This window comes from Tasmannia lanceolata, unplaced genomic scaffold (assembly GCF_043159265.1).
Source record: "Tasmannia lanceolata isolate RefF3 unplaced genomic scaffold, GAP_Taslan_0.1 ptg000004l, whole genome shotgun sequence".
Lineage (NCBI taxonomy): Eukaryota > Viridiplantae > Streptophyta > Magnoliopsida > Canellales > Winteraceae > Tasmannia > Tasmannia lanceolata.
The window spans coordinates 4,727,620-4,741,443 of NW_027518681.1; the positions used below are offsets into that span (position 1 = coordinate 4,727,620).

The window sequence follows — 13,824 nt, forward strand, 5'->3', positions numbered from 1 at the left end:
AGGGGGTGTGTTATAAATAACAAGTAACATCCACATTTTGAGTACCGTGCAAACACAAGACGTGTGAATTGTTCCCTGAATAATGGCAGTCTTGAAAATTTTGTAACTTGTTTCTTACAAGGCTAGTAATTATGGTTGTATCTTACTGTGTCTGATCTATTGAGGTATACATTATACTAAACCCAACGAACTGCTTGAGGTCCTCTTTCTTCCCTTCTCTTTGTCATCTCCTCTTATATCTTTATATGTCATATTGTAGAAACTTTTACAAAATGTCTAGTAGCTTGCAAGTTAATGACAAGTCTCAGATAATTTGTTTATTTTACTGCAGAAGTTTGCTTAGAATGAAATATAAAAAGACGGTGGTTTAAACCATTCATGACAAAAGTTGATAATAAGGTTGTAGAACTAAAAGAATAAGTACAAATAAGCTTTTGAAACATCAGAAAAAGCATTTATCTACATCATTTTGGATCCAATCCAAATTCAAAACAGGAAAACAGAAAAAGCATTTATCTACACCATTCTGGATCCTATCCAAATTCAAAACAGGAAAACAGAAAAAGCATTTATCTACACCATTTTGGATCCTACTTGTAGCGAAATAAAATGAAACTAATAAAAATTAAGTGGATCATAACCGAATAAGTGTAAACTATGTTTCTCATACTTACAATGTATTTAGAGGTGGAAGTTTTACTGTGATCATCAAAACTCCACATTTCTGCAGGATCTTGTAAAAGACACGTGCATTTATCTTCCCTATTTCCATCGTCCAAGCGTCCAATACCACTTTGTCTAATCTCATAGAACTTATCAATAATCTGAACATGTAAATTAGTGCATTAAACAAAAAAAGACCATATAAGCGGAAGTTTCTACAAAATATAGTGCATGTTTTTAAGAGATTATAAAAACCGTTCTAATCAATTCAACTTGGCATAAATATTAGCATGACTGCAGCACATATGAGACAGAGATGAGGAAATAATATGAACGGAAGGGAAAACACAGTTGAAGTAACTACCAAATTAGAAATAAGAAGCACAGTCAAGTATCAGACTGAGTTCAATGACAAAAAAAATGACTCAAAGAATAGACGATTTTTTTTTTTTGAATGGTAAGAAATTTTATTAAAAGAGAAGAGACCGAGGAGATCTATGAAGACAAGAAGGAAGAACAACAGAGAAAATACAATAGGAAGCCTGCATCTAGGCCAAAAAAAGAAGCTTTAGGGTGGAAGAAAGTCAAATAAGTCTATGGATGCCCTATAAACCCCATCTCTTGCTAATTTGTCAGCCACCTCATTAGCCGATCGCCTAACATGTTGGAAGGAGATTGACAATTCTCCTATCTTGTTCGTCAAAATATGGGGCAAACCTCCACGGATAAGAGTGGAGCTGATAAGCCATCTTATTACATTTAGTGAGTCCCCTTCCACCGCTACTCTATTTAGATCTTCATGCCATAATAACTTGATTCCTTGTTGAACAGCGCGTACTTCTGCTTCACTTGCATCCGCTACTCCAATCAGACTCGTAAACGCCCATATAACTTCACCAAATTCATCCCTAGGTATCCCACCAATGCAATGGGCCTGGATTTCCCATAATGGATCCATCAAAATTTAACCTCAATTGACCACCACTACTCAAAGAAACCACGTCTTTCTAATAAATATAAAAATCCTAACATTGACTTGTAATAATCGTGCATGCAAAACAGCCAAGAGAAGAATCCCGATGCCAGTAAGAATCAGTTATAAGTTCTAACAATATCTCGATTGGAAGAAGCCAAAATTAACAAAACCTAGGAATCAGTGGAGTCTAGGAAGAATCCATGACAAAGCATTAGAAAAAGGATAGAACTTTAATTACCAAATGCATAGAACTTTGAAGTGAAACACTTGTTAATAGTGAGAGTTTCAATATTTTTTCTCACCCCAATGTAGAATTTCTTAGAACCACATTAATTACAATGGGCACACCTCCAAATCAACCTATGAAACATAACTACACCACAAAAGAAATTTATCTTCCAAATGAATGTTTTTTTAGGGTAACAGACAAAAACAGATTACAAAGAAATATCATTGGGCAGTAAATACCCGGTATATAATTGCAGCCTAGACAAGCCAGAAGTGGAAAGCTTGTCACCAAGGTCATTAGCACTGCTCGAAAAGTGAGGAAAAAAGAGTCATTGCCACTCTTTTTTTGTTTTTTGAACAGATGTCATTGCCACTTCTCCACATGTGAAAAAACAATCTCCCTCCCCCAACAAAAGTCAAAAACCTCATCAAATGAATATGGCAAACCTCACGGTCTTGGGTTGCCCTCTTGGGTCTACGAGATCACTTTGATGAATCTCCATCCACCTCGAATATCCATCCATCCAACAAAAATACAGAAGGGGTCCAATCCTCCACCTCTGAGGAATCAGCATGACCAATCAGACCAGAGGATGATTACAGAATGTTGCCTTTTTGCCATTGAACAAATCTCCACCAATTGTAGCTGGTCCAAGGTACGCTAGAGAGAAATCATCAAAGTTGAACTTGGTAAAGTTAAAGGGAGAAGGAACTCCTTTAGCCTTGGTCTCATCTTATGCACCCTCCCCACCAAAATGTCATGCCAATTCCTAAGGACCATATCCAATGAATAGCCCCAAAATTCCTTCCTATTCACGGCCCAACTCGCCACAACAAACTTGATCTTCCAAACATGTACTCGAATGTGTCAGCATTCCTTTGCATCCAAATTTCCCACATCACGGAAAAAGCCAAATTTCCCACATCACGGAAAAAGCCCATAAAATATTACCCAAGGTCCCAGGGTGGCCAATACTACAACACTCCATAAGGCCCCTAACCATCACCGGTTTCATCCAGATGACATCAAACCAGCCAAATACCTGGTCCCAAATGATGGACGGGGCAGTGAATGAAAAAGTGGTCGACCAACTCCTCTTCCTTTCACATGGTGCAACCGTTTGCCATATGGAAGTGACACCTCTTTAGCTTATCAACAATTGATTTTTATTTTTATTTTGGTAGCATGACAGTCAAACAAAAAACTTGAATTTTAGCTAGTACAGGGGCCAACCAAACCTTCCTTCAAGAGAAAAGAGGCCTGGAATCAAAAAACCACCTGAAGAAGGATCTAACAGAGAACACTCCTCCACAATCAGGGTCCACTAAAAGCTGAGGGAAAGCAAATTGCAAGAAAGCAAAGAAGGTTAATCAAGCAATCAAACTTTGAATCTTTGAGGTTTATAAATAATACTGACCCCAAAGTCCCAAACTAACACACTACACCCCCCCCCCCCCCCCCCCTCTCCTCATAGGGGCCAGACATTCTTGTTTTTTTGTCACTTCCAATCCAATAAAGGCTCACGAAGGATATGGACAACAAGCAGGCACCCAACTAACAATCATGTCAAAACCTCACCCTCCACCATCCCCCTTGTCCTAAATCTAATGCCTTAGTTAAAACTCTCAACGGTGGGAAAGTTGGACTTCCAAGCTCCAGAGCCACAAACATAACTTGCGAATATCCCACTCATCCCTCCCTCCCCTTATTTCCCGATGAACATGAACAGCCTTAGATCCAAGAAACATACGAACGGATGTTAGAAAAAAATTGCAAAAGCTTTGGAAACTGCTGTGAAGCATCAAAACAAATCTAAATCATAATGCTAAAATTGAGAGAATCACCACTAACGATCATCATATGTAACTGTAGAAGAAGTGAAGAACCAAACAATGCAGACCAATCTCCAAAGCTAGTCAACCATCACTCTTATTAAAGACTCCCCATAGCTAGTCAGACTTGTGTTCCCCCAACTACAATCGTCCAAAAATAAACCTCTAAAGCCTTTTTTGGGAGTATCCTCCAATATACTCAACTCAACTAATCCTTTGTCCCAAACTAGTTGGGGAGTATCCTCCAATATCAGGCAAGAAATTAGAAAGTTGGAACTCTAAGAAAACACGCACAAATTCCAAAAAAAAATAAAAATCCCAAAACAGGAGCAACTTTTACCAAAACAAAGATGTAAAATGATCACACAGCAGCAAACAACACTTCTCAAGGTTTTAAACGTCAGTTCCAATATGGATGTTGGTTTCCACGGAAATGGGAACATGTCAATTTCAATCGGATATTTTGGTGGAAATCCTGTAAAATTGCAAAAGTATATGGAAACTGATGTAGGCTATATCAGCTCTACTTCCCAACAATGGTATAGGGAACAGTTTGTTCTCTGTTGAGTCTGTTAATAGACTCTTAGCTCATTGAGGAAATTCATCAAATAGATGGAGGGCTGAAACTCGGTCTAGAGGACAAGTAGGAAATTTGATCAAAGGCCTTTCAAACAAGCTTCTACTGGTCTCTCTTTCATGTGGGATTTAATTGCTTAACCAAATACGATCCAGTACTATAAATGGGGTCCACTTGAGCATGCAACTTCCATTAATCCTACAGTAAGGTCATTTGGTATTCTCCAAAATCAGCCCCTGAAGTGACTACGATGGGCTATTAGGAGACTCCTCCACCCCACTCTTCTTTCTCGGTGCCGATATTCAGCTTGACCCGGATCAGTTTCAAAAGAAATGTGAAAATGTTTTTTTTTTTTTTAAAGAAATCATATCAGAAGCCCTAACTTCTTTTTTAATGCATTTACCTCAAAGAAATTACAGTCAAAAGAAGAACGATCACAAAACCTAATAAGGCCATGCTTTATTGATCACTATATGTAAGAAATTCCAACAGCATTCAGAGGTAGAGTAGAAATCCAGTAGTTATGCTCCATTCGTGGGGACAAAAAGAGCTTACCAAATTTCTGCAATATTCATAAATTCCTTGTTTGCAACAAGGATTCAAACAAACTACAAGCAAGGAGATGAATGGATCGGACACTCCTACACACTGTAATTGCTTGGTCGAAGCTTCCTTCTCCCTCAGCTAGGATGCAGGAACTCCCGGTAGAAAAACTCAGATCTAACTGTTCTCCAATTTTTCCCAAAAAAAAGTCCCGCTGCAAATGAGCCGATTGGCTTTTATAGAGGCCATTAAAATTCATCTTTCCTAAACTACCCCTGAGCTATTAGTGAAGGACTAACAAGGACGAAAGAGCACAAAAAGATATTAACCACTAATCAAATAAGAAAATTCCTAAACTAAAGAGCAATGAAAGACCGATGTAAACACTCTAAGGGGATGCTCCTGCATTAGAAACATATGAAAATGATGGAAATTTAAGATGAAACTTTAGAAAATGCTAGAATAAGCACAAATACGCACTTAGAAAGCATCACATAAGCAATACAACCATACATAATGGTTTAACACTTTAACAACATCAAACATCAAGTGACAAGTGTTGTCTCGTGTATCTGGAATAGTAAAAAATATAAAAAAAAACAGTTATAACATCATAAAACATAGTAAATAATATTACAGTAGTATGAATTACACTATTTATAAAATTTCCTCATACATTGTTTTTTATTTTAAATATTATTTATTATTTTATAATATTTTCATAAAAATAATTATTCAGTCTATTTTAAAAGATTTTTTAAATAAAATAAATAATTTTTGAAACGAAAAAAATGACTCCGTCAATTGGTAGATCGGGCAAGAATAACTCGCATATAAAAAAAGTAGGTCCTAACTTGCATATTTCATAACTTTTTTTTTTTGAAAACATAATTTTTTATTTTGAAATGGTAATTTTTTTTTAAAACATAATCTCCCCTATTTTTAAAGGATTAAATCCATGAAATGTAACATTAATGCATGTTAATTGTAGAAAGAATAAAAGAAAACCGAAACAAAATGAATATCTGAAGTCTGAAGAACCATGTTTTTTAGGTACCTCAACCAAAATGCCAATGTGTCAACTGAAATCATGTAAATTGTAAAATATATACTGCCATCATATTGTTTTGGTCAACATGACTGAAATAACACTGGCATGCTACAGACATGACCAGCATATCAATCGACATATTGTAACAAAATCACTTCTTGAGGATTTCGTGTCAGCGAGGACCGATGTTGACATACGTTGCTAAAACAGACATACGTCAACCAACGTTAGATACCATGGTCAAAGGGTAGGTAATGGTCTCATTGAACTTGGTCCACAAGAGGTTTCTTAGGCACAAGCTCTGCTCAATGATGAGTAAGAAATACTTAGGAAAGAACTTACTTTGAACCATTTTGCAAGCCTAAGCCCGGCCTGTCCCATGATAGCTTTGCAAGACTAAGCCCTCATAATCAACTAGATACTTGTTCAAGAAAACCATTCTTTAAACTTTCCTATCCATTCGAGTGATATTTTCAATATACTTGTAATATGTATATACCGAAAGCGCAATATGTATGTTCATATTACTTATTTCACACACACACACACACACACACACACACACACACACTGAACTGACACAGACAGGCACACAAAAAGACACAGACACAGATACACGCGCACGCACACACACACCAAAAAAACCCTTCATATTACATTAACTTTTCATGGGGCCGTACTCCAAATACTCCCCAAGTTTGTGAGTTTTACTTTGTTCTTCCTCTCTTCTTTTCTTTTCCCTCTTATACATTTTATAAGTTCTGCAAATTGGCAAGGAATCAGAGCTTGGTTCAGCAGTTACAAGGATTCTTATTGATGCTTTGTGACGAGGAAAAGGCACTTCATGAGATATCACTTCGTGAGGAATAGGAGATTCAACCATCAAGCCCTAGCTCAGGTGTGGTGAGTTTTTTTCTCTTCTCCTTTCCATCTTCATAACTTCTACACATTGACAATAATATGAACCATTGGGCTTAAAGACTTAGGCTGAGGCCCAGCCCTTCAATTGGATGAGCGTGAAAATAGAACAGGGTAAGACATCAGATCTATTCTTACAAACAAAGCCTGTCTGAAAAGGGTTGGGGATGAAACCCTGACGACAGGCAGCCTGGCCCATTGACAGCTTTATATGAGACCTTTCCCTCAAAGGGCAATCTTATTTGCTCATATATTGACATAATCAACTTGCAACAAATTTGTTTCTTAGTGCATCAAAAAATTGAACAAGATTTTGTATGTTATCGGAATATTTACTTATTCATTCAGGTAACGTACTATTATTAGACTAGACATTCAGGTAATGTATTCTTAGTAGACTGTTCTTCAACAATGCACTATGATCCAGCAGAAGTCTAAAAGTTTGTAACAATCAAACAATTAAATATTGGTGAAGTAATGGAAGAAGAAAAAAGCCGGAACCTCCAATAGTCTGAAGGAAGGAGCATAATGGCAACTAAATTGGAAGGGATCCCTAATCCTTGGATTCTAAATGATGAAAATAATGGTTTAGGAATTTACCTTCTCATAGATTTCCTGTTGTTCTTTTAATTTCATTACTTCAATCTGCAGAGCTGTCCTGAGCTCCTTTTCTTCAAGGCACTCTGATGTAAGCTCCGCTACCCTGATATAAACCAAGACAATTGCATGTCAAAAATAAAAAATAAAAAAAACAGCATCGTCTAATGATAAAATGAAACAAATTCAGTATGTCATTCAAAGGTAGATGACTAACCAAATCAGAAAGTTGACCACGATGTTAAACACTTTTTTAGACGAATATCTATCAGTATTCAGTGCATTGAACCAAACTCACAAGATTGTTTATCACTGGCTTAACTTTTTAACAGGCAAAAAATATGAAAAATATCCAACAAGAAATAAAACTAATATATAACCATGGTTTTAAATTTCGGTTTCGGCTAAAATTTCGGACTTATCCGAAACCGAAATTTCAGCCGAAATCCAGAAATTTCTGTCGAAATTTGGTACACGCGCTCGACACACCGTTTTTTTGGGTTGAAATTTCGACCGAAATTACCGAAATTTCGAGGGTGGTTTAGATCGAAACTTTGTAAAAGAATAAAAAATTAATATTTTTTAACAAATTTCGCTGAAATTGCCTAAATTAACAAAATTTCGACCGAAATTTTGTGCTATTTCGGTTTCGGAACTTTTCGGTGTCGGTGTTGACCGAAATCCGAAATTTCGGATTTCGGTCGAAATTTAAAACCAGGTATATAACCAAAAGGATTCATTAGCCGACTCCAACTAGTTTGGGACAAAGGCTTAGTTGAGTTGAGTTGAGTTGAGTACAAACTAAACGAACAAACAGAAAAAACAGAAACATCTCTCCAAACAAGATAAAATTAGACTCCTCCAAATGGGCATTAATCTCGAACCAGAATTAGGCGAATTCGCAAAACCATGTCCTGGGACCTAAAGCTTGGGTAACTCAAGATTACCATGACACATACATGTTCATGCCTAGACAGTTTCATCAAACTTTGAAATAATCACAATAGTCCAAAGTCGGTGCTAATATGTTAATTAGTGCAAAGTTTATGCCCATAGGTTCACAGATCCAAAATTTTATTACTCAGATATTTTGCTCAAAACTTGTGTAGATCAGGTACAGTGGGTGCAATCTACAATCAGGTACGTAATTTAACTTTTTTAGGAGGGCAAGCTAGGGTTTGGTAGGACCCCAACCAGATTTATTAAAGAGATAAGAATGACAATCTGGTGTAGTCCATCCCATTACAGTCATCTGATACAAAAGGTCATCGAGAATGAAGGGAAAGGAATACAAAGCCTATGTGTGTGTAAATATATTTAGGTCATTTCCCGCTATAATTTCACTTATTTGTTTGATTTGTATATTTCATTCAGCGGGGTATTAAAGTTGATTTTGGAATGCACAGAAGTAGCCATTTCATACATTAGGCCCTTCTTAAAGAGTTAAGTTACTGTAGTATATTCATATTAATAATTTGGTGCAACACTTTTAGTTAATTCTTAAGTTTATTTACATTAGTAAGATATAGGGCCACCTTAGGATGGAAATAGTGACACTTTATGTACTTTTGAAAATTCACTTATATAAAAAGATATAGGATGCAGGGTTAGAGTAACAAGTCCTCCATAAATTATATTCCCATGTGAATTAAGTGTGTAGGCGATCTATCATGAAGTTTAAAATGGTATCAGAGCCATTTTGGATTTTGCTTGAGATCTAGAAGTAGTAAGTTCTCCAATTTGAAACCATAATTTCTACCATGGTTTTAATTTCCACCGAAACCAAGATGAAACGACCGAAATATTTCTGTTTCCATCCCCACTGAAACGCATACTGAAACCAAAATCGTAAGTGTTTTAGTGATATACTATATGTAACGCATAATTATATCTATATGAATCGCATGTGAAATATAATGCATATATTATGTATCTATATATATTATAGCAGAAGAGAAATTAGAGAATTTTTTGATTTGTTTGTAAAATCTATCAGATTTACACGCCCACGTTTGATTTTTTTACTTTTTAGCCCCTTAATGTTATACATATCTCATCCATGTTTCTCTTGATATACAAGGGTAATATCGTCTAATCCTCTCTCTCCCTCTCTGTCTCTCCATGGTCAGATATTTTAATGCATTCCTGTTACTCTTATCTATCCAGCTGATACGTGTCCTCTCTCTCTGCATGGTCAGAGATATTTTTATGCATCGCTGTTACTATCTCTTTCTAATATGAAAGGGCAATACGTTCCTCCCTCCCTCTCTCTCTCTCTCTCCCTCCCTCCCTCCCTCCCTGTCGCGTGTCTTATGTCAGAGATTTTTTTGGAGATTTTTTTTTGGCATTGTGTCGACCAAATTTTCACCAGGTTGAAGTTACCAAATCGCATCCTTATCCTCTCTCTCTCTCCGGAATCTAACGTTTCCCTCTCTCTTTCTCTAAAGCCAGTTCAAGGCCTTCATAATCATCGTCGATGTCAACCCTCGCTTGGGTCTGGCCGTAAGTGCAGGTTTTAGGGTTTTCCTGTGATTTAGTTTTAGGATTTTCGTTGGATTTACCGAACGGAGATTAGCCCGTATCTGCTTCAGGGCTCTCAAAGCCTCTTACCCCTACAAATCTTTTGCTTGATTTACTTGATTTCCTTGCCTTTCTAGGCAAAGGGGAAAAACATCAAAAAATATCTTCAGGTAGTGAAATTTCTTCTGCCCATCCTTTTGTACCTTTTATTTTATCATAATCTGTTGTTAGTGAATGCCTATGGCAAATCCAATTACTTTTATGTCACTGGAGTTTGTTGAATCCAAGTTACCTTTTTTTTTCCGGTGTCTGTTAGAATTATCTTATATTTTTGTTACATGTTTCATGTTTGATAGAACAATTTATATTCTTTCTATCTTTTTAGACTGCTATTTGGTTTTGATTTTTTATTTTGTTCTACATCAGCATAGCCTTTTTTAGTTGAAGTTTCCCAATATAAGTTCTTTATGTCTACGTCAATGTTCTAAGCTCTGTATGGATCTGTTCCTTTGTTTTTTTTACCGTGTCTATAAGAGAATTATCTCTTTTTTTACTCTGTTCTTTTTTCCAGTCAGACAAAATAAACTAATGTATCCAGCTTCTTCACATGCAACAGAAGTGAACAAATTTCTCTTAGTAAAAGTGGCCTGCAAGAAAAGAGATGCAGAAAATTAAACACCTTCCTTTCCATGCTCTGCTGGCCGCAAGACATTGCTCACAGGTTTGAGGCTCTACTTCCATTCCCATTGAATTTAAGCAACTTTATTTCCTTCCACTATGCAACAAAGTGGTAAATGGTCCATGCTTTAGTGAATGTTGAAAAAATGCCATTGAGTTGAGAATTGTGGGTTTTACTCTATTTAGCTTAGAATTGGTTGTCAATTAAAGTGCTAAGAAGTATGTCTTACTTTTTCTTTTCCATAGGTTCACTGCCTCTTATTTATAACCATCTGAGACAAGGCTGTCAATCCATGGAATCAAGTAAGGTCAAAACCAGATAGCAATACCAAAACATTATAATTTATACTTTCTTTTTCACAGGTTGCATCTCTTGAGAGCAGTATTCATGAAACCTTTCAATGTCAAATTTTTGGAGTTCCTGTTTTATGTTCGTCAAGGGCTTCTAGGTTTTTTAATCAAATGGCTTCAAATACACCTATTTTGTGGGCAAAGAATCTTATATTCGAAATTACATTACTGTTGGTGTGGAATTTTTGAGCTACATGGTTGCTATGTTAGTTAATCAAATGGCTTCAAATACACCTATTTTGTGGGCAAAGAATCTTATATTCGAAATTACATTACTGTTGGTGTGGAATTTTTGAGCTACATGGTTGCTATGTTAGTTAATCAAATGGCTTCAAATACACCTATTTTGTGGGCAAAGAATCTTATATTCGAAATTACATTACTGTTGGTGTGGAATTTTTGAGCTACATGGTTGCTATGTTAGTTAATCAAATGGCTTCAAATACACCTATTTTGTGGGCAAAGAATCTTATATTCCAAATTACATTACTATTGTTATGGAAATTTTTATTGTGTATCATTATTTACCTTGGGAAAAAACTCATTTTCGCTATACAGTAGCTATGCCATGGAGCCAAAGCTTCTATTCTCTTCTTATTTGTAACTTCTTATCTTTCCATCATTCATTTGGATGCCTTTTTTCAATGCTTTTATGCTACGTAACAGTACTGGGTTTCTCTTATATGGACTGCAATTAGTTATTTGGATGCCTCACTTGATCAGGACAAATTCTAGAGCGGGAAAGGATTTTATCGATTGAACAAACTGTTTATACTATCTTGACATCGAAACTTATGTTTTTTTTTGGTTGGCTGAAACTTATGTTTCTCCATGGTGTACTCAATTTTCAGGTATCTTGCCATGGTTCAATATCATACGGGAGACATGGCGGGGACCACCCTAATGGTGATGCTCGGCACAAGGATAGCAATCCCATGTTTACCCTAATGGGGATGCTCGGCACAAGGATAGCAATCCCATGTTTAACCTAATGGGGATGTTTGGCACGGGATGCATATTCTGCTCAGAGTTACAGGCCAATGGGCATCTTCTCACATTGAAGGTACTTCCCATTAGATCACTATCTTTAACACAATCCTTGCTAAATTACAAGTTCCAATTGCATCATTTTTGTAACCCTGCTGAATTACGGTTTCCAGTTATATTTTCTTAGTATATATGGATTGAAATATTGGTGTTTTAGTCGTGTACTGCAGTCCAACCACTAAAAGTGCTGCTTGGGCATTATCTTGGAAAATTACATGTACTTTAGCTTTAAGATATTCTTCAAGTTCTTTCTACAATACCTTGATCTTTTTCAAAAAGTAGTCAACATCTTGGAAATGCTAAAAAAAAAAATATTCCTCCTTTTTTATAGATAAATATGGCTTTAAAGTTGAGTTGAGTTGAGTTGAGTATGGCTTTAAATTTGCGAGGCTTTTCTTTTGTAATTTCTTTCTTCCAAGAAAGCTTTTTGATTTTTCTTTCACGAGACCTACTTTGTTTGCAACTGCACATTGGGGCATGGATGTGATGAAATTGACCCATCAAGTTTGAGGTCTATGTCTGCCCTTCACTAATGTAAACACTATCATGTAATCTTTGTGTAACCTTCCATCTTCCTTAGGCAAAGAGAAGATAAACCCACTAACCCCTTCTGATATCTGTTTTGTATAGCCATCATGTCTTATCTCTTTGAGTCAGTTTTAGAGAGGGAGGCTGTTGTTTTTTTTCCCTGATTCAATATGTTTTATTTTACATTTTGAATTATGTGTTTTTTGGAACTCTAGGCTAACTACCAAGTAAGTGGATCGAGGTTTTGAATTGTTTCAACCGTAGCATTTAAGATAGCAAGGGGGGTGGGCCTGTAGCTCAATGGTTGAAGCTTTGTATCTCAACCTCGAGGTTACAGGTTCGATCCTAGCATACCTATCAAAAAAAGCATAAGATACCAAGAAAATAGAGACCAATATTTGCAAGTTACAAGTTTCTGGAGAGCTCTTTCTCTTGGATTTAGTCTACGGGATTGTGATTTTCCTTCCCTCGGGCCACTTTTCTACTTTTTCTATTCACAATGCACCCCACAAATTATCTATTTTCCTCATATGTTGTATGGTTTATGCTCACTCAACTGTATCAATACTTTGGTTGATATGAATAATCGCCATCTAGCTCACTAAGCTTCGTAACTTCATAAAACTCAAATGGACAATTTTATGATACATTGTAACATTATTCATTTGCTATGGCCTAGGGAGGGCTATCATAAAATCCGGATTTTTCATCTTGGCATATAGATAAAATCCAGAATTTTACACGTCTTTCAAACTAAAATGTAGATTCTACATACCACTTATCCAAACAGCCCCTTAAGGACCATATGAAGTAAGCCCTGTAGTAATTGAAAACTAATGCTGAGTTTCTTTTTGTCCCTGAAAATTTGGTGGTTTGCTCTAACTCATATGGCATATTGTTGTCTTATGCAGAATGGGTTTTGGGATTAACTGAATTTGGGAAGAAAGCAAATGATTTGATGTATCTGATGCACATCATCCTAGAAGAGAATTCATTCTAGGCAGTGAATGTAGCACAAAAATGTTGTCACAGTCGAAAGATACACTATGGGCTACCCTCCGTATCTTCCTGCATGCAGCTGCATACCGGTATCATCTTGTTCAGTGCTTATGTTTTGTATGCCGCCTTTATATAGATTCTAAAGATGGTGCCCAGAGATATATTCTTTCGTTTTACAAGATATTCCCAATTGGCCCATATTAAATATCACTTTCTACAAATTCTATGAGAATTACACATCACTTTTAACAAATGCACCCATTCAACTCACATATTTTCAATCCTACCCTCTCCTTTATGCTTTTTAGCAAAGGC

General features: G+C 36.3%; 1 protein-coding gene and 1 long non-coding RNA gene across 5 annotated transcripts in view; one reads left to right on the top strand and one right to left on the bottom strand.

Annotated features, from left to right (window-relative positions):
• MEE13 (myosin heavy chain-like protein) overlaps positions 1 to 13,824 on the bottom strand; it is a 50,716-nt gene that overhangs the window by 29,091 nt on the left and 7,801 nt on the right. For all 4 annotated transcript variants that reach the window (XM_077377719.1, XM_077377721.1, XM_077377720.1 and 1 more), the window contains 2 exons: positions 7,390 to 7,492; positions 675 to 824 (listed from right to left, as the gene is read on the bottom strand). In XM_077377719.1, the coding sequence (XP_077233834.1) occupies positions 675 to 824; positions 7,390 to 7,492 (253 nt within the window). The remainder of the gene's footprint in view (positions 1 to 674; positions 825 to 7,389; positions 7,493 to 13,824) is intronic.
• On the top strand, positions 9,783 to 13,690 carry LOC143875742 (uncharacterized). Its single transcript, XR_013250182.1, has 4 exons — positions 9,783 to 10,076; positions 10,523 to 10,627; positions 10,831 to 10,887; positions 13,422 to 13,690. It is a non-coding gene; the product is annotated as an uncharacterized LOC143875742 (long non-coding RNA).